This window comes from Lycium ferocissimum, chromosome 2, assembly GCF_029784015.1.
Source record: "Lycium ferocissimum isolate CSIRO_LF1 chromosome 2, AGI_CSIRO_Lferr_CH_V1, whole genome shotgun sequence".
In the NCBI taxonomy this organism is placed as follows: domain Eukaryota; kingdom Viridiplantae; phylum Streptophyta; class Magnoliopsida; order Solanales; family Solanaceae; genus Lycium; species Lycium ferocissimum.
In genome coordinates this window covers 587,286-602,651 of record NC_081343.1, presented here as the reverse complement: position 1 = coordinate 602,651, position 15,366 = coordinate 587,286, and the positions used below count along the sequence as shown (strand labels likewise).

General features: G+C 38.4%; 1 protein-coding gene across 3 annotated transcripts in view; it reads right to left on the bottom strand.

Moving 5' to 3' along the window:
• Positions 1-1,566: 1,566 nt before the first annotated feature.
• Positions 1,567-15,366, bottom strand: part of LOC132032496 (uncharacterized) — a 55,584-nt gene continuing 41,784 nt past the window's right edge. The window contains exons 6-12 of one of the 3 annotated variants that reach the window (XM_059422132.1): positions 11,506-14,551; positions 11,290-11,422; positions 7,397-7,911; positions 6,257-7,171; positions 4,822-5,001; positions 2,051-2,241; positions 1,567-2,014 (exon numbers count right to left, since the gene is read on the bottom strand). In XM_059422132.1, the coding sequence (XP_059278115.1) occupies positions 2,008-2,014; positions 2,051-2,241; positions 4,822-5,001; positions 6,257-7,171; positions 7,397-7,911; positions 11,290-11,422; positions 11,506-14,551 (4,987 nt within the window). In that variant the 3' untranslated portion in view covers positions 1,567-2,007. The other 2 variants (XM_059422123.1, XM_059422138.1) reach the window with 2 other exon arrangements.

Below are 15,366 nucleotides of genomic sequence, written 5' to 3'. Positions count from 1 at the left end.
AAAAAAAAGTCAATAGTACTAACCCAAATAAATTAAAATCGAAAATATAACCTAAATTAAGGAAATGAAAGATAAATAATGGGATTAGGCACTATTACCTCCCATACCTTTTCAGGGGTGTTATTATCCCCCTAAACTTTTTTAAGACGGAATAATTACCATCTTAAGCACTGACGTGACAAGGAGAGTGTATTTCACTCTCTTTGGGAGAGTGAGAAGCATAAAATCTGACACGTGTCATTTTTTAATTGGGTACTTCATATTTAATTACACCTAATTATTTATCATTAAAGCTTAAAAAAAATTTCTAAACTGATTTTTTTTCTATATATGAAAAAAAATCTAGTCTTCCAAATTTAGTTTAAAAAAACAGGTTTCCACATTTTTAAAAAATAATTAGTTTTCAAATTTTTATAAAAAATCAATTTTTTCACATTTTGACAAGAAAAAGCACTTTTCCCAGATTATTTTTTAAAATAATCCAAACTTTATTTGAAAAATAAAAATCACCTAAAAATTAAAATCATGAAAATCTAGATTTTTTAAGACCAAAAAAAAAAATTTTAAAAAATCCATGTTTCCAGAATTTTTTTTTTTTCCAGAAAAACGGGTATAAAAAAAAAAAAAAAAAAAAAAAAAAAATTTTCAATTTTTTTTAAAAAAAATATCCATTTTTCATTTTTTTTTCAAATAAAATTCAATTTTTTCAATTGTTTTTAAAATTGCCACGTAAGCTAAAAGAATTTTAAAAAAATAGAGAAATAAATATACATGTGTCACTCTCTCATCAGAGAGTAGATATCCAGTTTTAGGGTGATAACTATTCTGTTTTAAAAAAATTCAAAATGGTAATAAGATTCCTAAAAATGTAAGATGTGTCATAATAACTGCGGCCAAAGTTCAGAGAGGTAATAGTGTCTTATCCCATAAATAATACTCCCTTCGTTTCAATTTATATGAACCCATTTGACTAAAGCGATATTTAAGAAAGAAGGAAGACTTTTAAAACTTGTGGTTCAAAATAAGCCTTGAAAAATTTGTGTGGTCGTAAATCATTCATAAAGTGAATTTGTTTCCAAATTAGGAAAGAGATCATTCATTTTGGCACGGACTAAAAAGGAAATAGGTTCAAACAAATTGAAACAGAAGGAGTATAAAAAAGAAAAATATTTTTTAGAATTAAAACAATTTTAAATATAAAAATAAAATAAAAAAAGAAAAAGAAATTGAATAATAGAAGTAAAAATATTTTTTTTTTTAAAAGATTTAAAAAAATAAAAGAAGAAAGAAACTAAAAAGTAGCCATGTGTAATTATACCCAATGCTCAACCCCTTGAGAATTGAAGAGCATAATTACACCCTCCCAATTACACTCAATTTCCTCCTAACCAAACATGTAATTACTTGACCAAACACACAGATCAAACTGGGTGATTAAACCCAATTACACTGAAATCCAATTCTCATGTGTCCTTCCAAACAGGCCTCAGGCGTAAAATGGTTCAATCAATAATTATTCTTTCCAATTTCGCCGTCTTTGAAATTAAAAAGCACGCCATTAAAAAATAACACTTCAACTGTGACTTGAATAGACATCATTTAAAACACCATAGCCAATTCCTGTACATGATTAGACCTTTTCAAAAAAAAAAAAAATCTCTGTACATGAATAGATGATAAGGAGACCTGTTATGAATGATACCATATGCCAATTTCTGTACATGACTAGATTACATGAGACCCTATCCTATACAAGTACCTCAAAAGTTAGAGCTCTATATACCGCTCCATCTACAATAATTTCTTCTCTGACCAGATATAAATCGGGACTTTACACTAATATGGTATCCGGAAGAAAGCAGCTTGGAAACTGTGAGAATAATTCAAATATAACACTCCAAAACTGCATCAACTATTCTTTAGCAAATGTAGCATACCACGTAAATGAATAACACCAATAAAGTACACGGTAGAAAGCTTGGTAGTAGTTTTGCAGCAATAACGTATTCAGGGCCTGGTAGTAGTTTTGCAGCAATAACGTATTCAGGGCCGGAACATCCTCATGACCTTAGACACTTGAAGCCGACAGAATGGACACCGGGAAACTGCAGACGAGCATCTACGACAAAGCACATGACCACAAGGGACTATAGTAACGTCTACTTCAGTGTTGAGACAGATGCGGCACAACCATGCTGCTTTAGCCGTGTCAGCTTCTTTCGTAGCCATGTCAGACTTTTCCTGCAAATTCACAAGATTCACAAGTTTATATGCTAATAATTTGGCCATCTACTCGGCAGACAATAACATTTGCAACTCTGAGAGATCGATTCATGATCATATGGTAGCATTCATAAGGGGACCAAGGAATTACATTCTGTTCCCATAATGCAACCATTGTAAAAGGGGCAGGGTTTTTAGAATTATATTGCGACATAGTTCATTTCTATTTCACAAATGAAGACATTATTTGTAGCTAATCCTAAATTTACGATCAGTTTCCAAGAAAAACAGCTGCTTATATTCAATATTGAGAACCAAACTTACACTGAAAATAGCAAGATAGCAGGAAACATAAATGGAGACAAGGAGAATGAAAAGGAGACGGACTCACAAGGGGAATGAGGAGACAGAATTTTGCAACAATAATATGCATGCCTATTCTTGCTATACCCTTTTAACCAGTTCCCTAATCGCACCCTTTTATTTTTTTACAAGCCTACTGACCTGGATCCCAGATATAGTCTGTTAACCTTTATGAAGACCTTCTGGCCATATGCTTCTTCTCAGCTCAATAACCGTTTGAGTGATATCCACATTTGACTTGGGTTGATTCATAGCAATAACCCCATCCTCAACAAGGACCTTGTCCTCAGGGTTCGATTAAGGCAACATTGATATCATAGCAGTGATTTTATTAAGACTTGAATGTAGATCAGGCACTAAATCAATAAGATATAGGTCTAGAGAACCGCTAGGAAAATAGATAAGGAGTTTTTTACAGATTATCGAACAATTCGTTCGAATCCGACCCAACATGAATTTCTAGCTAAAATGGTTTTTCGGAACAAGATCTAAAAAGAAAGATCTTTTTCCTAAAATTCTCATTTCCTTCCCTTAATATCATACTTCGTCTCAATGAATATTCACTTTAGATTGCTTAGTCCATCTCATTATTAATTCATTGTTAAAACGATTTGAGTACAAGAAATTTTGTCAATAATTCTTGTTGTATAGGTAAACAAACTCATGAGAAGAATCTCGTCAAGAAGCAAGGCTTATACTCTTCTTTGACTTCAGAACATGAGGATAACTCTTCCACAGATGCAGCCAACTCTACATCTCTGACCAATTTCTGCTATGCCAACCGACAAACCCAAACAAACACTTTAACACGTGTGTTAAGAAGCAAGGCGTCCTCTTTACTCCATTGGAGGTTCCAACAGCTAGTAAAATGTCGATCATAATGCAAAGATGTTAGTAAAATTCTCTAACTTAAAATTTTGGACAAGAGCACTGTCATACTTTTAAAGTGCAACAACAACAACATACACAATGAAATCCCAGAAAGAGGGAGGGTCGAGTGTACGTAGACCTTGCCCCTACCTTGGGAGGTAGAGAAGTTGCTTCCGGTAGACCCTCGGTACAAGGACTCAATACTTTTAAAGTGTACGAATAAGAATCTGGCAACTCGATGATTTGGTACACACCCATGTTTTCTCATGTCTCTAAGAAGTGAACAACCAAACTCTATCTCGTCGAATATACATATTGCTTGTATCATTCGAGCAAAAGTAAATATAGGAGGAGAAATACCTTTCACAACATTTCATAAAACACATTTGGAGCAACTTTTGAACAATATCCAGCCAACAGAATTTCCTACACCTGATTGTACAACCTAAAAGTGGGTTCACAAGAGAGAGTATTCCACATATCCACTAGCATTCTAGTTGCTTGCCCTGGTAAACCAGCTCTCCTATAAGTTTTATTGAGAATGTAAACCAACTCTCCCATAATGCCTTACAAAGAGGGACTCTTTGAGAATAACCCCTACATCTTTCATCTGTAATAACAATCTATCTATAATCTTAAATTCCATGGCGATAAAAGCACCAGCAATTTCCTTGGCCTTACTAATCGTAAGGAAAGTAAATTTTCCTAAGTGATGAGCAACTCCAAGTGCCTCAACTTGTACTTCAGATTCCAAACATAATCCACCTCTCAGTGTATGTAAACAACTAGAAAGCATAAGGTAGTCCACATGACCCTCATTGCCGGCAAATGAATTCCACACCAACAATACCATTCTCTTGGTGAATATTAGTCATGCTCTCCATAGTGTACAACATTACCAAAGTTGTCCGCCAAAACCCGATATTAATATGCGTAGGATTTTGAATGCACTTCTCAAGGGACACAACATCATTTCCAAATGCAACTGCTGCCTCATACTCAATCCCAAAAACAGGTTTAATCAGAAGAAACACAGCAAATATTCATCACATAAGCTGGTGATAGCTACAAATGTGCAGATTCAATCTCTGACGTCAGCAAGGCACGGACAACACATATTTCACCTTTCCTCGAACACTTGGTCCACTCTACTGTCCAATTATTCCAGATATGCAGTAACGTTTTTACTTTGAATGAAAGGATTTTTGGGGTTCGCGAAAATATGCAAGCATGATATTCCCTCGCCTAAGGACACGTGTGCATCAATAAAACAAGAAGACTTGGGGGAGGGACAGCAATCATATAGTAGTGGGAAAACAATGCGAGAACCAGAAATGGCAGAGGTCACTAAACAAGGAGAGATACCTGCTCGAGCAAGAGTGCTGCTTGAGAATCCTTATATTGCTCTTGTAATGTGATTGTTGTTTCCAGTAATGATTGCTTCTCCATATCCGTACTGATTCCCGCTGCAGAAAGCATCTCCTGAACTGCCTGGACCAATTCTGCAGCAGAGACTCTGCCATGTTGGAGTGCTTGAAGCTGCTGCTGCTGCTGGTTCCCCTATCAGAAGCATCACTTAAATCTATAAGTAACAAATATTAGATCAATTTTCACAAAAAGTAGACCTAGAGACAACTTTGTTAGAATCCAGTCGATTACTATATGCAATGGGAGGACATTTTAGCGAGCATTCATTTACCACAGGGAGGTAGACAAGATAAGTTTCTGGAAATGAACATGGTATGGTGATACATCTTAAGGTCTTCAATAGCTAGTTTCCATAACCAGTGACAGAAATACAACAATGCCTAATGTGATGAGAAGGGAAGGGGGCCGGGCTTTATGGGGCACCAGTGTAGAAGGTGTGTGGAAGACGCACAGGAGATGGCTCAACCGATAGATTTACAAATTTCCCTGTATCAGACAAAGATAATGGAAGGAATATGGAGACAGTACTAGTACAATTTTTTCGACAGAGTAATAAATTTCATATATGTTTAGGTGAAAAAACATGCCTCAATACAAGGGTATACCAAAAACTAGAGAACATACAAAAAGAGATGGTTTTATAAGAACGACACCCAATCATCTATACAGAGTCACTACTAGTACATCAAAGAGACTGCAGACAAGCCGTTACGAAGACCCAGTTAACCATAGCAGTTGCCGGAAAATGAAAGAGGACCGGTTGAAAAGGGAGATACAAATAGAAAGTTCACCATGAAATCATTTTATTATGTGCTACTTAAGAAGGAAGCAGGATAGTTTCCTCAAAATGCTATTTGGTCTCCATGATCCCAGGAAGGTGAAACCTCTTCACTTGGACAGAAACTAGGAATGCAAACTTATATGTTGACCATTGCTCATTCATTGAAAGATAGCAGCCATGCAGTTGGATTTGTTTCGTGATATTTTATGCTAACTGGACAGCGCCTAGACTGTTGTTCAGACTCTTAAATGCTCGAAGGGGAAAGGAAGAACCAGAGGAGCAGCTTGGAATATAACACCACAGGCAGTTATGAGAAAATCGGATGGAATAAGGAAACAGTTTGATCAGATTTTTGGCCATAACACATTTTCCATATAATTTTGGAGTACACAAAAGAGAACTACATGTATAGATGGTTGGTTGGATGTAGTGATATGAATGCAGGTCTCTAAAAATCAATTACAATTGGTATTCATTAAAAATACTGCAATAAGACGGAGTTCAAAAGGCACATGGTTTTTGCTCAAAGCACTTAAGAATGCACTGCTGCTATAAAATGTCAACCATTTGATTCTACATCGGAAATTTAACACAGGTATGTACCTCAGAAGGTCTTGACTCAACTCTTCCAGTAACACCTTCACTCCTGGTACTGTCCATCGTACAATAACCCTCCAGAGAATCAGCTGAGGAATCCTCACTAGAGATTGTGACACTTTTGAACGAAAAGACATGTGAAGATAGAAGAAGCTCAACCAAGCCCAGTGATGTTTCTACTTTGAATCTGTAGAGTGCTTGGCCTGATGATGGTCTCACATTCTCTAAAACCCTACCATACCTCAACTTTTCTCCATTCTGCTGCCGCCAAGCTACTATTTCTCCAGCATAAAAAGGTCTTAATGGGTGAAATTGTACTTGTAAAGCATCTTGGGGTAGTATATCCCTGCCAAGAACACAATCTTTTTCACTTCTGCATCCATTAGCTTGCATATGAGAACTAAGTTTCAAGATATCAACAAGGGCAGTCTCAGAGCCCTCAGGACAGAGGAATAGAGAGCCCATTGGTAATGGGATGGGGAAGTCCAAAACCCTGCTTACAGCAATCGCTATTACATCAGCAATAGAGACATAGGCTGGTGGTTCAGCAATCAACACAGAAGCTTTAGACGGTTCAACAAAGTAAAGGGCCCTGTGACGCGATGTATCCTTCCACTCTGGGAACATCGATTCCTGTCTAACTCGAGTGATATCCAAAGATTTTGGAAGGAGCACAAAGCGTGTATGTAGACATTGAACAAATTTCAACTTCTCTGCAACCAATTTCAATGAACTTCGTATATCCTCTAAGGTAGCATGACCAATGCCAGGAACGTTGCTTGCCATGCTACTGACAACAGTCCAGATTGCAGCTTGAAAGGGTCTGCTAAACAACTTGTGCCTTATAGCTTCAATTGGAACTGATCCAATGAATTCCAAAGATTGCAAATGTTCTTCACAATATAGTTCCTGCAAAGATAGACCATTAACTTCATATAAGAGACCACATTATGTGGGAGACCACATTATGTGGGCATACAGAAAAACATGTTAGTGTGCTAATCATTCAGGTAAGAAAAGGGGGTGAACAAATTCAAATACATATAGCAAACATGACGTCTGCAGCTGCACGAACATGACCAGAACCTTATGTAGAGTAGAAATACATATAAGTAACCAGATCCTTTTGGGTACCTCGATAACCACATCTGAAAGCTTCTTGATTCCAAAGGCAATACATAACTTTTCAGGGAGATCTTGGTGAACAAACCTCAGCTTGGAAATGTCAATAAACTTAATATAGCTAGAACCATAAGAATCTATGTATACACATGACTTAGAATGTACAAGTCTGCAATCATTATCGGGGACAACTGCTTCAGAATGCCAACTGCTCATGTTCGAAGTGTTTACTTGATCACAGATGAAATGCACAATTTCCATCACAGCACGGAATTCATTTGGGTTTAAACGCTGATATCCACATGCTTTTTGAAGATTCAAAAGGAGAGTCTTTGCAGAAGAGATAGAAAGTGTGTCCTGGAGGCCCAAGTCTTTAAGGATATTCACATACGGCAGGTACAGTGAAGGGAGTTCAAAGGCAAATGGGGAAAGATTAATTGTCAGATGTGTGAAAAGGCAGCTTGCTGTCACCAAACGTGTACCATTTGCGGCAGGCATGAAGGCCACTTGGCGCAATGCCTCCTTGTCTGGCAAGGAAAAGAAAAGATGCAGAACCAATTTAATCAGCTGACAAACAAAACGAGAAATGCTCATAACACAGCTTATCTACTTCAAATCGAATCAATTTAAAGGAAGTGAAAGAAGTCTTTCAGGAAAAAAACAAAAAAAAGAAAGCCGGGAAATGAAATGGTGGCTATCCTTACTACATTCCACCAGCATTTCTACAATGGGAAAAAAACCTTGCCACCTAAGCCAATTCCTATGGATCATGTGATATTTTTAGTGGCAAATATTCACTCATAAACATTGTTCAAACTTGTCTAGTAATGTGTTGAGTTGACTATGTTAATTAATTAGCATGATTTTGTGAGACTTTGTTTTTCCTTTAACTCCTTTAATTGTAATTGATTGTCTTTCTTAATCGTTAGAATTCACTTGTATAAATACCCCTTCTCATGGGATATAAAGAACACTGAAATACAAAGAAGCCTTTTCTTCTTTCTCAAGTTCCACATGGTATCAGAGCCATTGCTACCTTTTGAGATGTTTTTTCCCCCTCGCAGCATTAGGTTTTTTCCCCTCGCAGCATTAGGGTTCCTTTTTTTTCAAAAAGAGGTCGAGCTTTCTCTCTCCTTGAACCTGTCCGCAACAAAAACTTTGTTTGTCTGTGTTTTTGCTTGGCTTCGCCTTTCATTTCTGAGCCAACCCATCAAGTTTTTCTGTCCGGCAATTTTTCCCCATATTTCTTCTTCTCTGAGGAACTAATTTGAAGATAATTTCCTTCTAGAGTTCTAGGAAATTCTATTTTCTGATTTAGAGTCCTATCAAAACTATGGGGGGCACAAAGGCAACGGAGAATAATTTTCTTCCACAAATTAGTGTTGTGAAATTACTGGTACGTATCTACCTACTGCATCTGATAGTGGTCTATGAAATTTTGAAAATTCACTTGTTATGAGCCATGGAACAATGGTAAAGTTGTTTCCGTGTGACCTATAGGTCATGGATTCGAGCTGTAGAAGCAGCCACTAATACTTGCATTAGGGTAGGGTGTCTACATCACACACTTGGTGCGGCCCTTCCCCGGACCTTGCTAAAGCGAGATGCTTTTTGCACCGGGTTGCCCCTTCTTTTTTACTTGTTATGACATGGTTTTTGAATACTATGCACCCCCATATCTCTAAGGCTCTAAGCAACATTTATACTACAAAAAAGATCTCGAATTCAACTTATTGCACTAACTCTCGCTGCGTCACAAGGGTAATGATGACCAGATCTTTGAGATTCGAAAAGTTGACTATCACTAATTATTATTCCGAGTTAAGTAGGTTATGGCTGGAGATTGACTATTATCAGGATATCCAAGCGAAGTAAACCCCATGATGCAGTTCCTTTTCAACAATTGGTTGAAAAATAAAGGGTCTACAGTTTCTGGTCGATTTGGACCTAAAGTATGACAAGATCAGGGTTTAAGTTCTTGGTAAAGTTCATTTTCCTTCTCTTGAGGATGCATATTCTTATGTTCAACAGAAAGAGAGCCAACGAAGTGCCAAGCTGTATTAGGCTCAAATTCAAAAGTCTGTGTTAATTGTCTCCCATGAGCAACCAAAGGCGATCACTTCTAATAAAGATCACTTGCCCAGTGATTATTGTGAAAGCCAAGACACACAAAGGAGACAAAATGAAAACTACATGGCTGACCAACATGAGGTCAAGGTGGAAAGCGTGTAGGTCCACCAAGGGGTGTGACACCAAGGATACGGCTATGAGAGAAACTGTCTACAGCTGAAATTCAACATTTTTGCCAACTCTTGACCAAACTTGATTCACCTTCTGTTGCTACATCTAATTATGTGCAATCACGTACTACCTTAACTCAAGGTAAGGCTGCGTACAATAGACCCTTGTGGTTCGGCCCTTCCCTGGACCCCACATATAGCGGGAGCTTAGTGCACCGGGCTGCCTTTTCATGTACTACTTTACTGCTTGCCTTAATTCTTGAATTGCTGATTCTAGGATGACTTGGGTGTATCTGTTAAAGGCCAAAAGTGAGGTTAAGTGCTCAATTTGAGGCTAAAAAAAAAAAAAAATCTTGTGAACTGACAATTGCACTGATACATAATAAAAGATTTGGTGCTTATCTGAAGTTCAAAGGGATAATCCATCAAACTAAGTTGTCCCTATACTAGTGTACAAAATGGAGTTGTTGAAAGGAAAAATAGGTATTTATTAGAAGTGATAAGATCTCTTATGTTTACCATGAATCTACTAAAAACCTACTGGGGCAATGCCATCCTAGTTGTTACCTATCTTATCGATAGAATACCACTTAACACACTCAATTTTTTCAGAGTCCTCTAGAGGTCTTTTTTAATAATCGTGGTGTCCGGGCCAACATGCGCCCACCTTGATTAATTCCACGAGATACTTGCCACCTCCCACCAGCAACATGTATCAGGTAACTCTGTCCACCAAGGCTAGGACAGATGGAAAGAAATCACCTTCTGTTTTTGTTTCTACCGGGATTTGAACCTGAGACCTCATGATTCTAAACCCACTTCATTGACCACTACGCCACACCCTTGGGTGCTAAGTCCTCTAGAGGTCTTAAAGGGTGAGAGTAAATATATTGTCCCTCCAAAGGTATTTGGGTATGTCTGCTTTGTTCACACTAGGAATCTGGAAAACATAATCTAAGAGCCCTAAGTGTGTCTTTATTGGGTATTCTCTTACATATGAAGGGTACAAATGCTATCATCCTCCCTCCAGGAGATCTCTCCTTTGTCAGCATGGATGTTACCTTTCAAGAGTAAGCCCAGTTTTGGTATTACACCTCACCTCTTCAGGGGAAGGGCAATAGATGGTTCTCCCTAATTCCAATGTTGAAACCACTACCACAGGGGAAAGTGAAGTTGGAGAAAGAATTTAGGGGGAGACTGTTGGGCTTTTGGATAAACCTGATTTGATAAGTTACACAAACAAGTTCCCAAGTGTCCTTCCATACTTTTCCAACAAGTTAGTGATAAAGAGTTGTAAATCAGGGATGGTAAAGATGAGAAAGGAATCAACACTTAAGTCATCAATGCACTCATTGCAATAACGTTTGATAATACTATTACAGGTGATAATAAGGGTTCACCCAATAGTACATTCATAGTTGGAATAGGAAGTCAGTGTTCTACAATGAAGAGAATAAAACCAAGCAAAGAATTGGATTGCGTTATCAATTTGGTATACCAAGGAAATAGGTTGAAGTAAATTACTCCACCTTTTTGTTTATATGAATTTGCTTCTAGAAGTCCCTAGAGTTGAAACAAAAAGGACTCTAAACAGAAATTCACTGACCTGATTTCCCCAACAAAAACATGTGATAACCTGAATAAAGATAAGTAAACGCAAAGTACCTGAAGAAGAGAGAGAACTCCAGACTCTGTCCAGGTACTTCAATACGTCAAAGGAAGCTTCATCAATTGTCTTTATGCCTGTAGTAGCTGGCCAATGAGCAAGTGTGTCTTCACCACTATTTCTTCCAATGACCTACAGTAACATTTTGCTACATGCTTAAATGACACAGTGATGTAATACCATTTAATATAAATTCAACGAAATAACCACCATACCTGGAGGTGCCTCAAAACTGTAGGACATGCTGGAGGACTTCTCAAATTGAGAGCTCCCCAAGAGTATTCTGGTGGGACAATGCTCTGCCTAGAAAGAATGGGGGCACAACTCCAAGCAAGTGGCCAGTCCTTTAATATAATAGCTTCAGAGTATGAACACAGCACTCGCTTTCCACTTCTCTTGCCGCCCATATTTGGTAAGCCTTTCTCAGCAGGAACACATGCTATCTTCCCAAAAATACTGCAAAAGTGGTTACTGTAAAGGACAGCAAAGTTTGATATTATAGCTTTCACAAGGCTTTCTGCCAACAACCAGATTTCGAATGATACTTCATCCTGCGAGCTGAATAACTCTTTCTCAAGATCATCAGTAAGTTCTGAAGGTGGCATGATGTCTCTTCCAAGTGACTCAACTCTCTTGGCACATTCTAGGATAACATCAGATTCAGCTGAAGTGTGAAGGCCCGCCTTCTTCAAAATGCGTAGCCATCCTTCGGAAATAAACCTTTCTCCAGGAAATTTTATTCTCATGCCTGAAAACACTGATGTTAATAAAGCATCACTGGGATCAAACAGATCGTTCGGTCTAAAGAGTTCTGCAGACATTTCATCAGCGCTTCTAACAAATTTAGTCTCCTTAAGTACTTCAATAATTGATGAGTCTTCTTGTAGGTATTGCCAATTTGAGTATAGGTAGATTAAAATATCTTCCTGTACAGACTGAGGCTTCTCATCAAATCTAGGCAATCCAAATTTGACAAAAATTTGTTGATCATGCAACTCCGGCACCCCAAGGGCTTGAAAAAGGGGTTTCTCATTAGAATTGGGAGAGACAGATAGACAGCGTTCATCAAATGGCTTAAGAAAGGTATTGGAAGGAATCATACAAAGGTCATGACTATGCAATCTCGTATATGTTCCCACAACTGTCATGTATATAGGCAAATCACGCAGTACTTCAAGCTCTTCTCTTCCATAGCCAGAGCTATTTGCAGAAAAATCAGAAGCAAAGAGGGTAAAAAGCTCATCACGCTGTGAATCTGGAAAGGAAGTGAGTTCCGGAAAGTAGCCAGCATTTTTAGCTGCGACAAGCTTTGATGCTATAACTTGACCTAACGATTGCCCCTCGCTGGGTAGACATTTGCAACGACCAGCACAATCCAAGAAAGAGGTATCAAACACAGGTATATTGCACTGGTTCAGAAACGACGTCAACCAAGGGTACTTTCTCTCTGCAACTTTAAATGATAAGCTGTAGGATTGAATCTCTTCAGTTTCCGAAGGTAATCCAGACAGATCAGCTTCTCCACTTGCCCTATCACCAAGGCCAATAGAGTCTAAATCAGTTACAATGGGTGGAATAAAAACAAGTTTTCGCTCCTTAACACGGCATAGGACTGGACGACCAAGAAAAGCTGGAATAAGAGGCCAATCAGCGAAAAGTGCCAGGTCATCTGAACAGTCATCAACCATCTTCCAGAAAAGTCTAATCCAATTAGGAGAAGGACCACATTCACTTGCAGAAGTAGCATTGTTCTCCCATGAGAACCAGGGTGCCATATTTGAGTTGACAACATGATTTACCCAGTTTTCATGGAAGAGAAACCTCATATGATTAGCCAGCAAAATAAGGGAGAAACTCTGCAGCTTTAATAATGATTGAATCGTGCTGTTAGAACAAATGTTCAACAATATTGATCTCTCCAGTACTTTAGGATGAATAAATTTAGCAGCTAAAGAAATCATTAGTGATTGTTGATCCTTGTTTCCAACCCAAAGTTCAGTAGCTCCCAGCCTAGTAAGATGATTTGTTCCTGTTGGACAGGGTAACCCTCTGAGTTCACTAGCTACAGCTAGTAGCTTCTGATCATTTCTATCTCTAATACTATCCCCAATGGCTCCCGAAATAACATTCCTTTGGGATAAAGGACCTCCTCCACGACCAATATCTTCAACAACAACTCGGCCTAGATCAAATAAGGCCTTCCCTAAACTTGTCATCATCTCAAGGGCGTCTCCTCCAGAACTGCTTGGAGGTTGCACAGTGTTGTGAATTCTATGAGAACTGGAGCTTGATTCAGATAAAGAATTAGTGTGACCTTCACTACATTCTTTAACAGAATCTAAGTTGCTAATGTCTCTGAATGAATCAGGCCTACTTGGTTCACCGGTCTTTAGAAGCTGGATATCTGATAGGCAATACTCAAGTACATCTATGTAAGTCTCAACTGATCGTAGAACAATAGATGTTGAAGAAGCCCGAAGAAGGTCCCGGACCATCCTAGGTTTGATTTCCCTGACCGTAACCCCCAAGGCTTGTATTTCACTCACCAACTCCCACGGTACTGAGAAAACTGGATAATGTTCTTTCACGAAGGCACAAACTGTAGCTGGAAGCAAGCCACCCTCCACTCCAGTGCCAGGCTGAGATAGAAACATACCCTCCGCAGCCTTCACTAGATTTCCTGAATACAACTGCCAAACAGGAAGATCCATAAGACGAGCATAGAATGGCTGAATAACTTGCTGAGTTATACATTCCCAATCTGCTTTAGAAACCTTCACTGACATGAAATTGTTTCCATCTTGCTCCTGTTCAATCAGCAAATTTCTAGTTGACCTGGGCCAAAATGAATAGATCTGATCACCATAAGCATTCAGAGTCAAACTGACAGCTCGGGCCACACTAGGCTCCAGAAGAGAAGTGGATGGTTCCCTCCTCAACTTTTGCATTTCCAATACCAGCTTCACATAAGAATCACGAACACAACACATAAGTTCTCGATTCCAAGCTTCAATCAATTGATTTCCAGCATCAAAACGCGGCCCTGGCAAAGACTCCATTTCTTGGTCCTTGAAAACGAAACGTCCCTGATTATGACATACTAGGAAATATCCAAGTATAGTGACTGGTATGTTTATAGTATTTGACAGTGGAAGTGGGGACATGATAAAGCTTGATGAACAAGTATTGCTAGGCTGGCCATTTTTCGATATCAATGCTGCAACACCACCAACAGGTGTAAGGTTGTATGCCATGTACCGCCTGCAAAAACCGCCAGTAAGCAAACTGCTGGTCCAAAAATGGCAGATTGATGGAGAACATGCTAACCAGGGAATTGTTACAGTAAATATCAAAGGATACTATTGGGGGTTTTGTGTGGGGGCCGCGGGGGGGGGGGGGTAGGGGGGAGCGAAGGGTCAATGGGTGGATTCTAGCGTGAATTACAACCCTAAAAAAGTGCATTTTATTTGTTTTTCCAATAGGGCATTCAAATCCCTAAGGATAATATAACAGTCCTCAATTGTTCTACACAATAGTCCATTTATTCGTTCTTGCAGACCTTTTTTTTTTTTTTGAAATTGGTACTGTTATTCGTTCTTGCAGACCTACTAGAATGATACCAATTACCATATTTTAACAAAAAGGGGGTAAGATTGGATCTGTCTCTGACTTGACTATTGGATCTGTCACTGACTTGACTACTAGATTAGCTGAACAAGTATGATATTCATCAAGGAGTTATGTGTGTGTCTAGTTCTATATATCAGACTAAAGGATGCCAAGCCTGCCAGAAATGATACCGGAGGATTATATTCTTACGCAGTTCTAACTGGATATAACATTACATTTTTTTAAAATAAAGCTCAAAAATACTGCAAGTGACAGATAATCACACAGTTAAAAACATATTCTATTCTAGTTTACCATCAACAGGAGACTGCACAAATGAAATATTATGAGTCAAACTACTTAAAATGTTCAGGGACATTTGAACCACCTTCAGATTTTCAGCCAAAGCCAACCACCAAATATCTACAGTAGTCTTGAAGGTTCCATGACTAAAAAGTTTTGCCTAT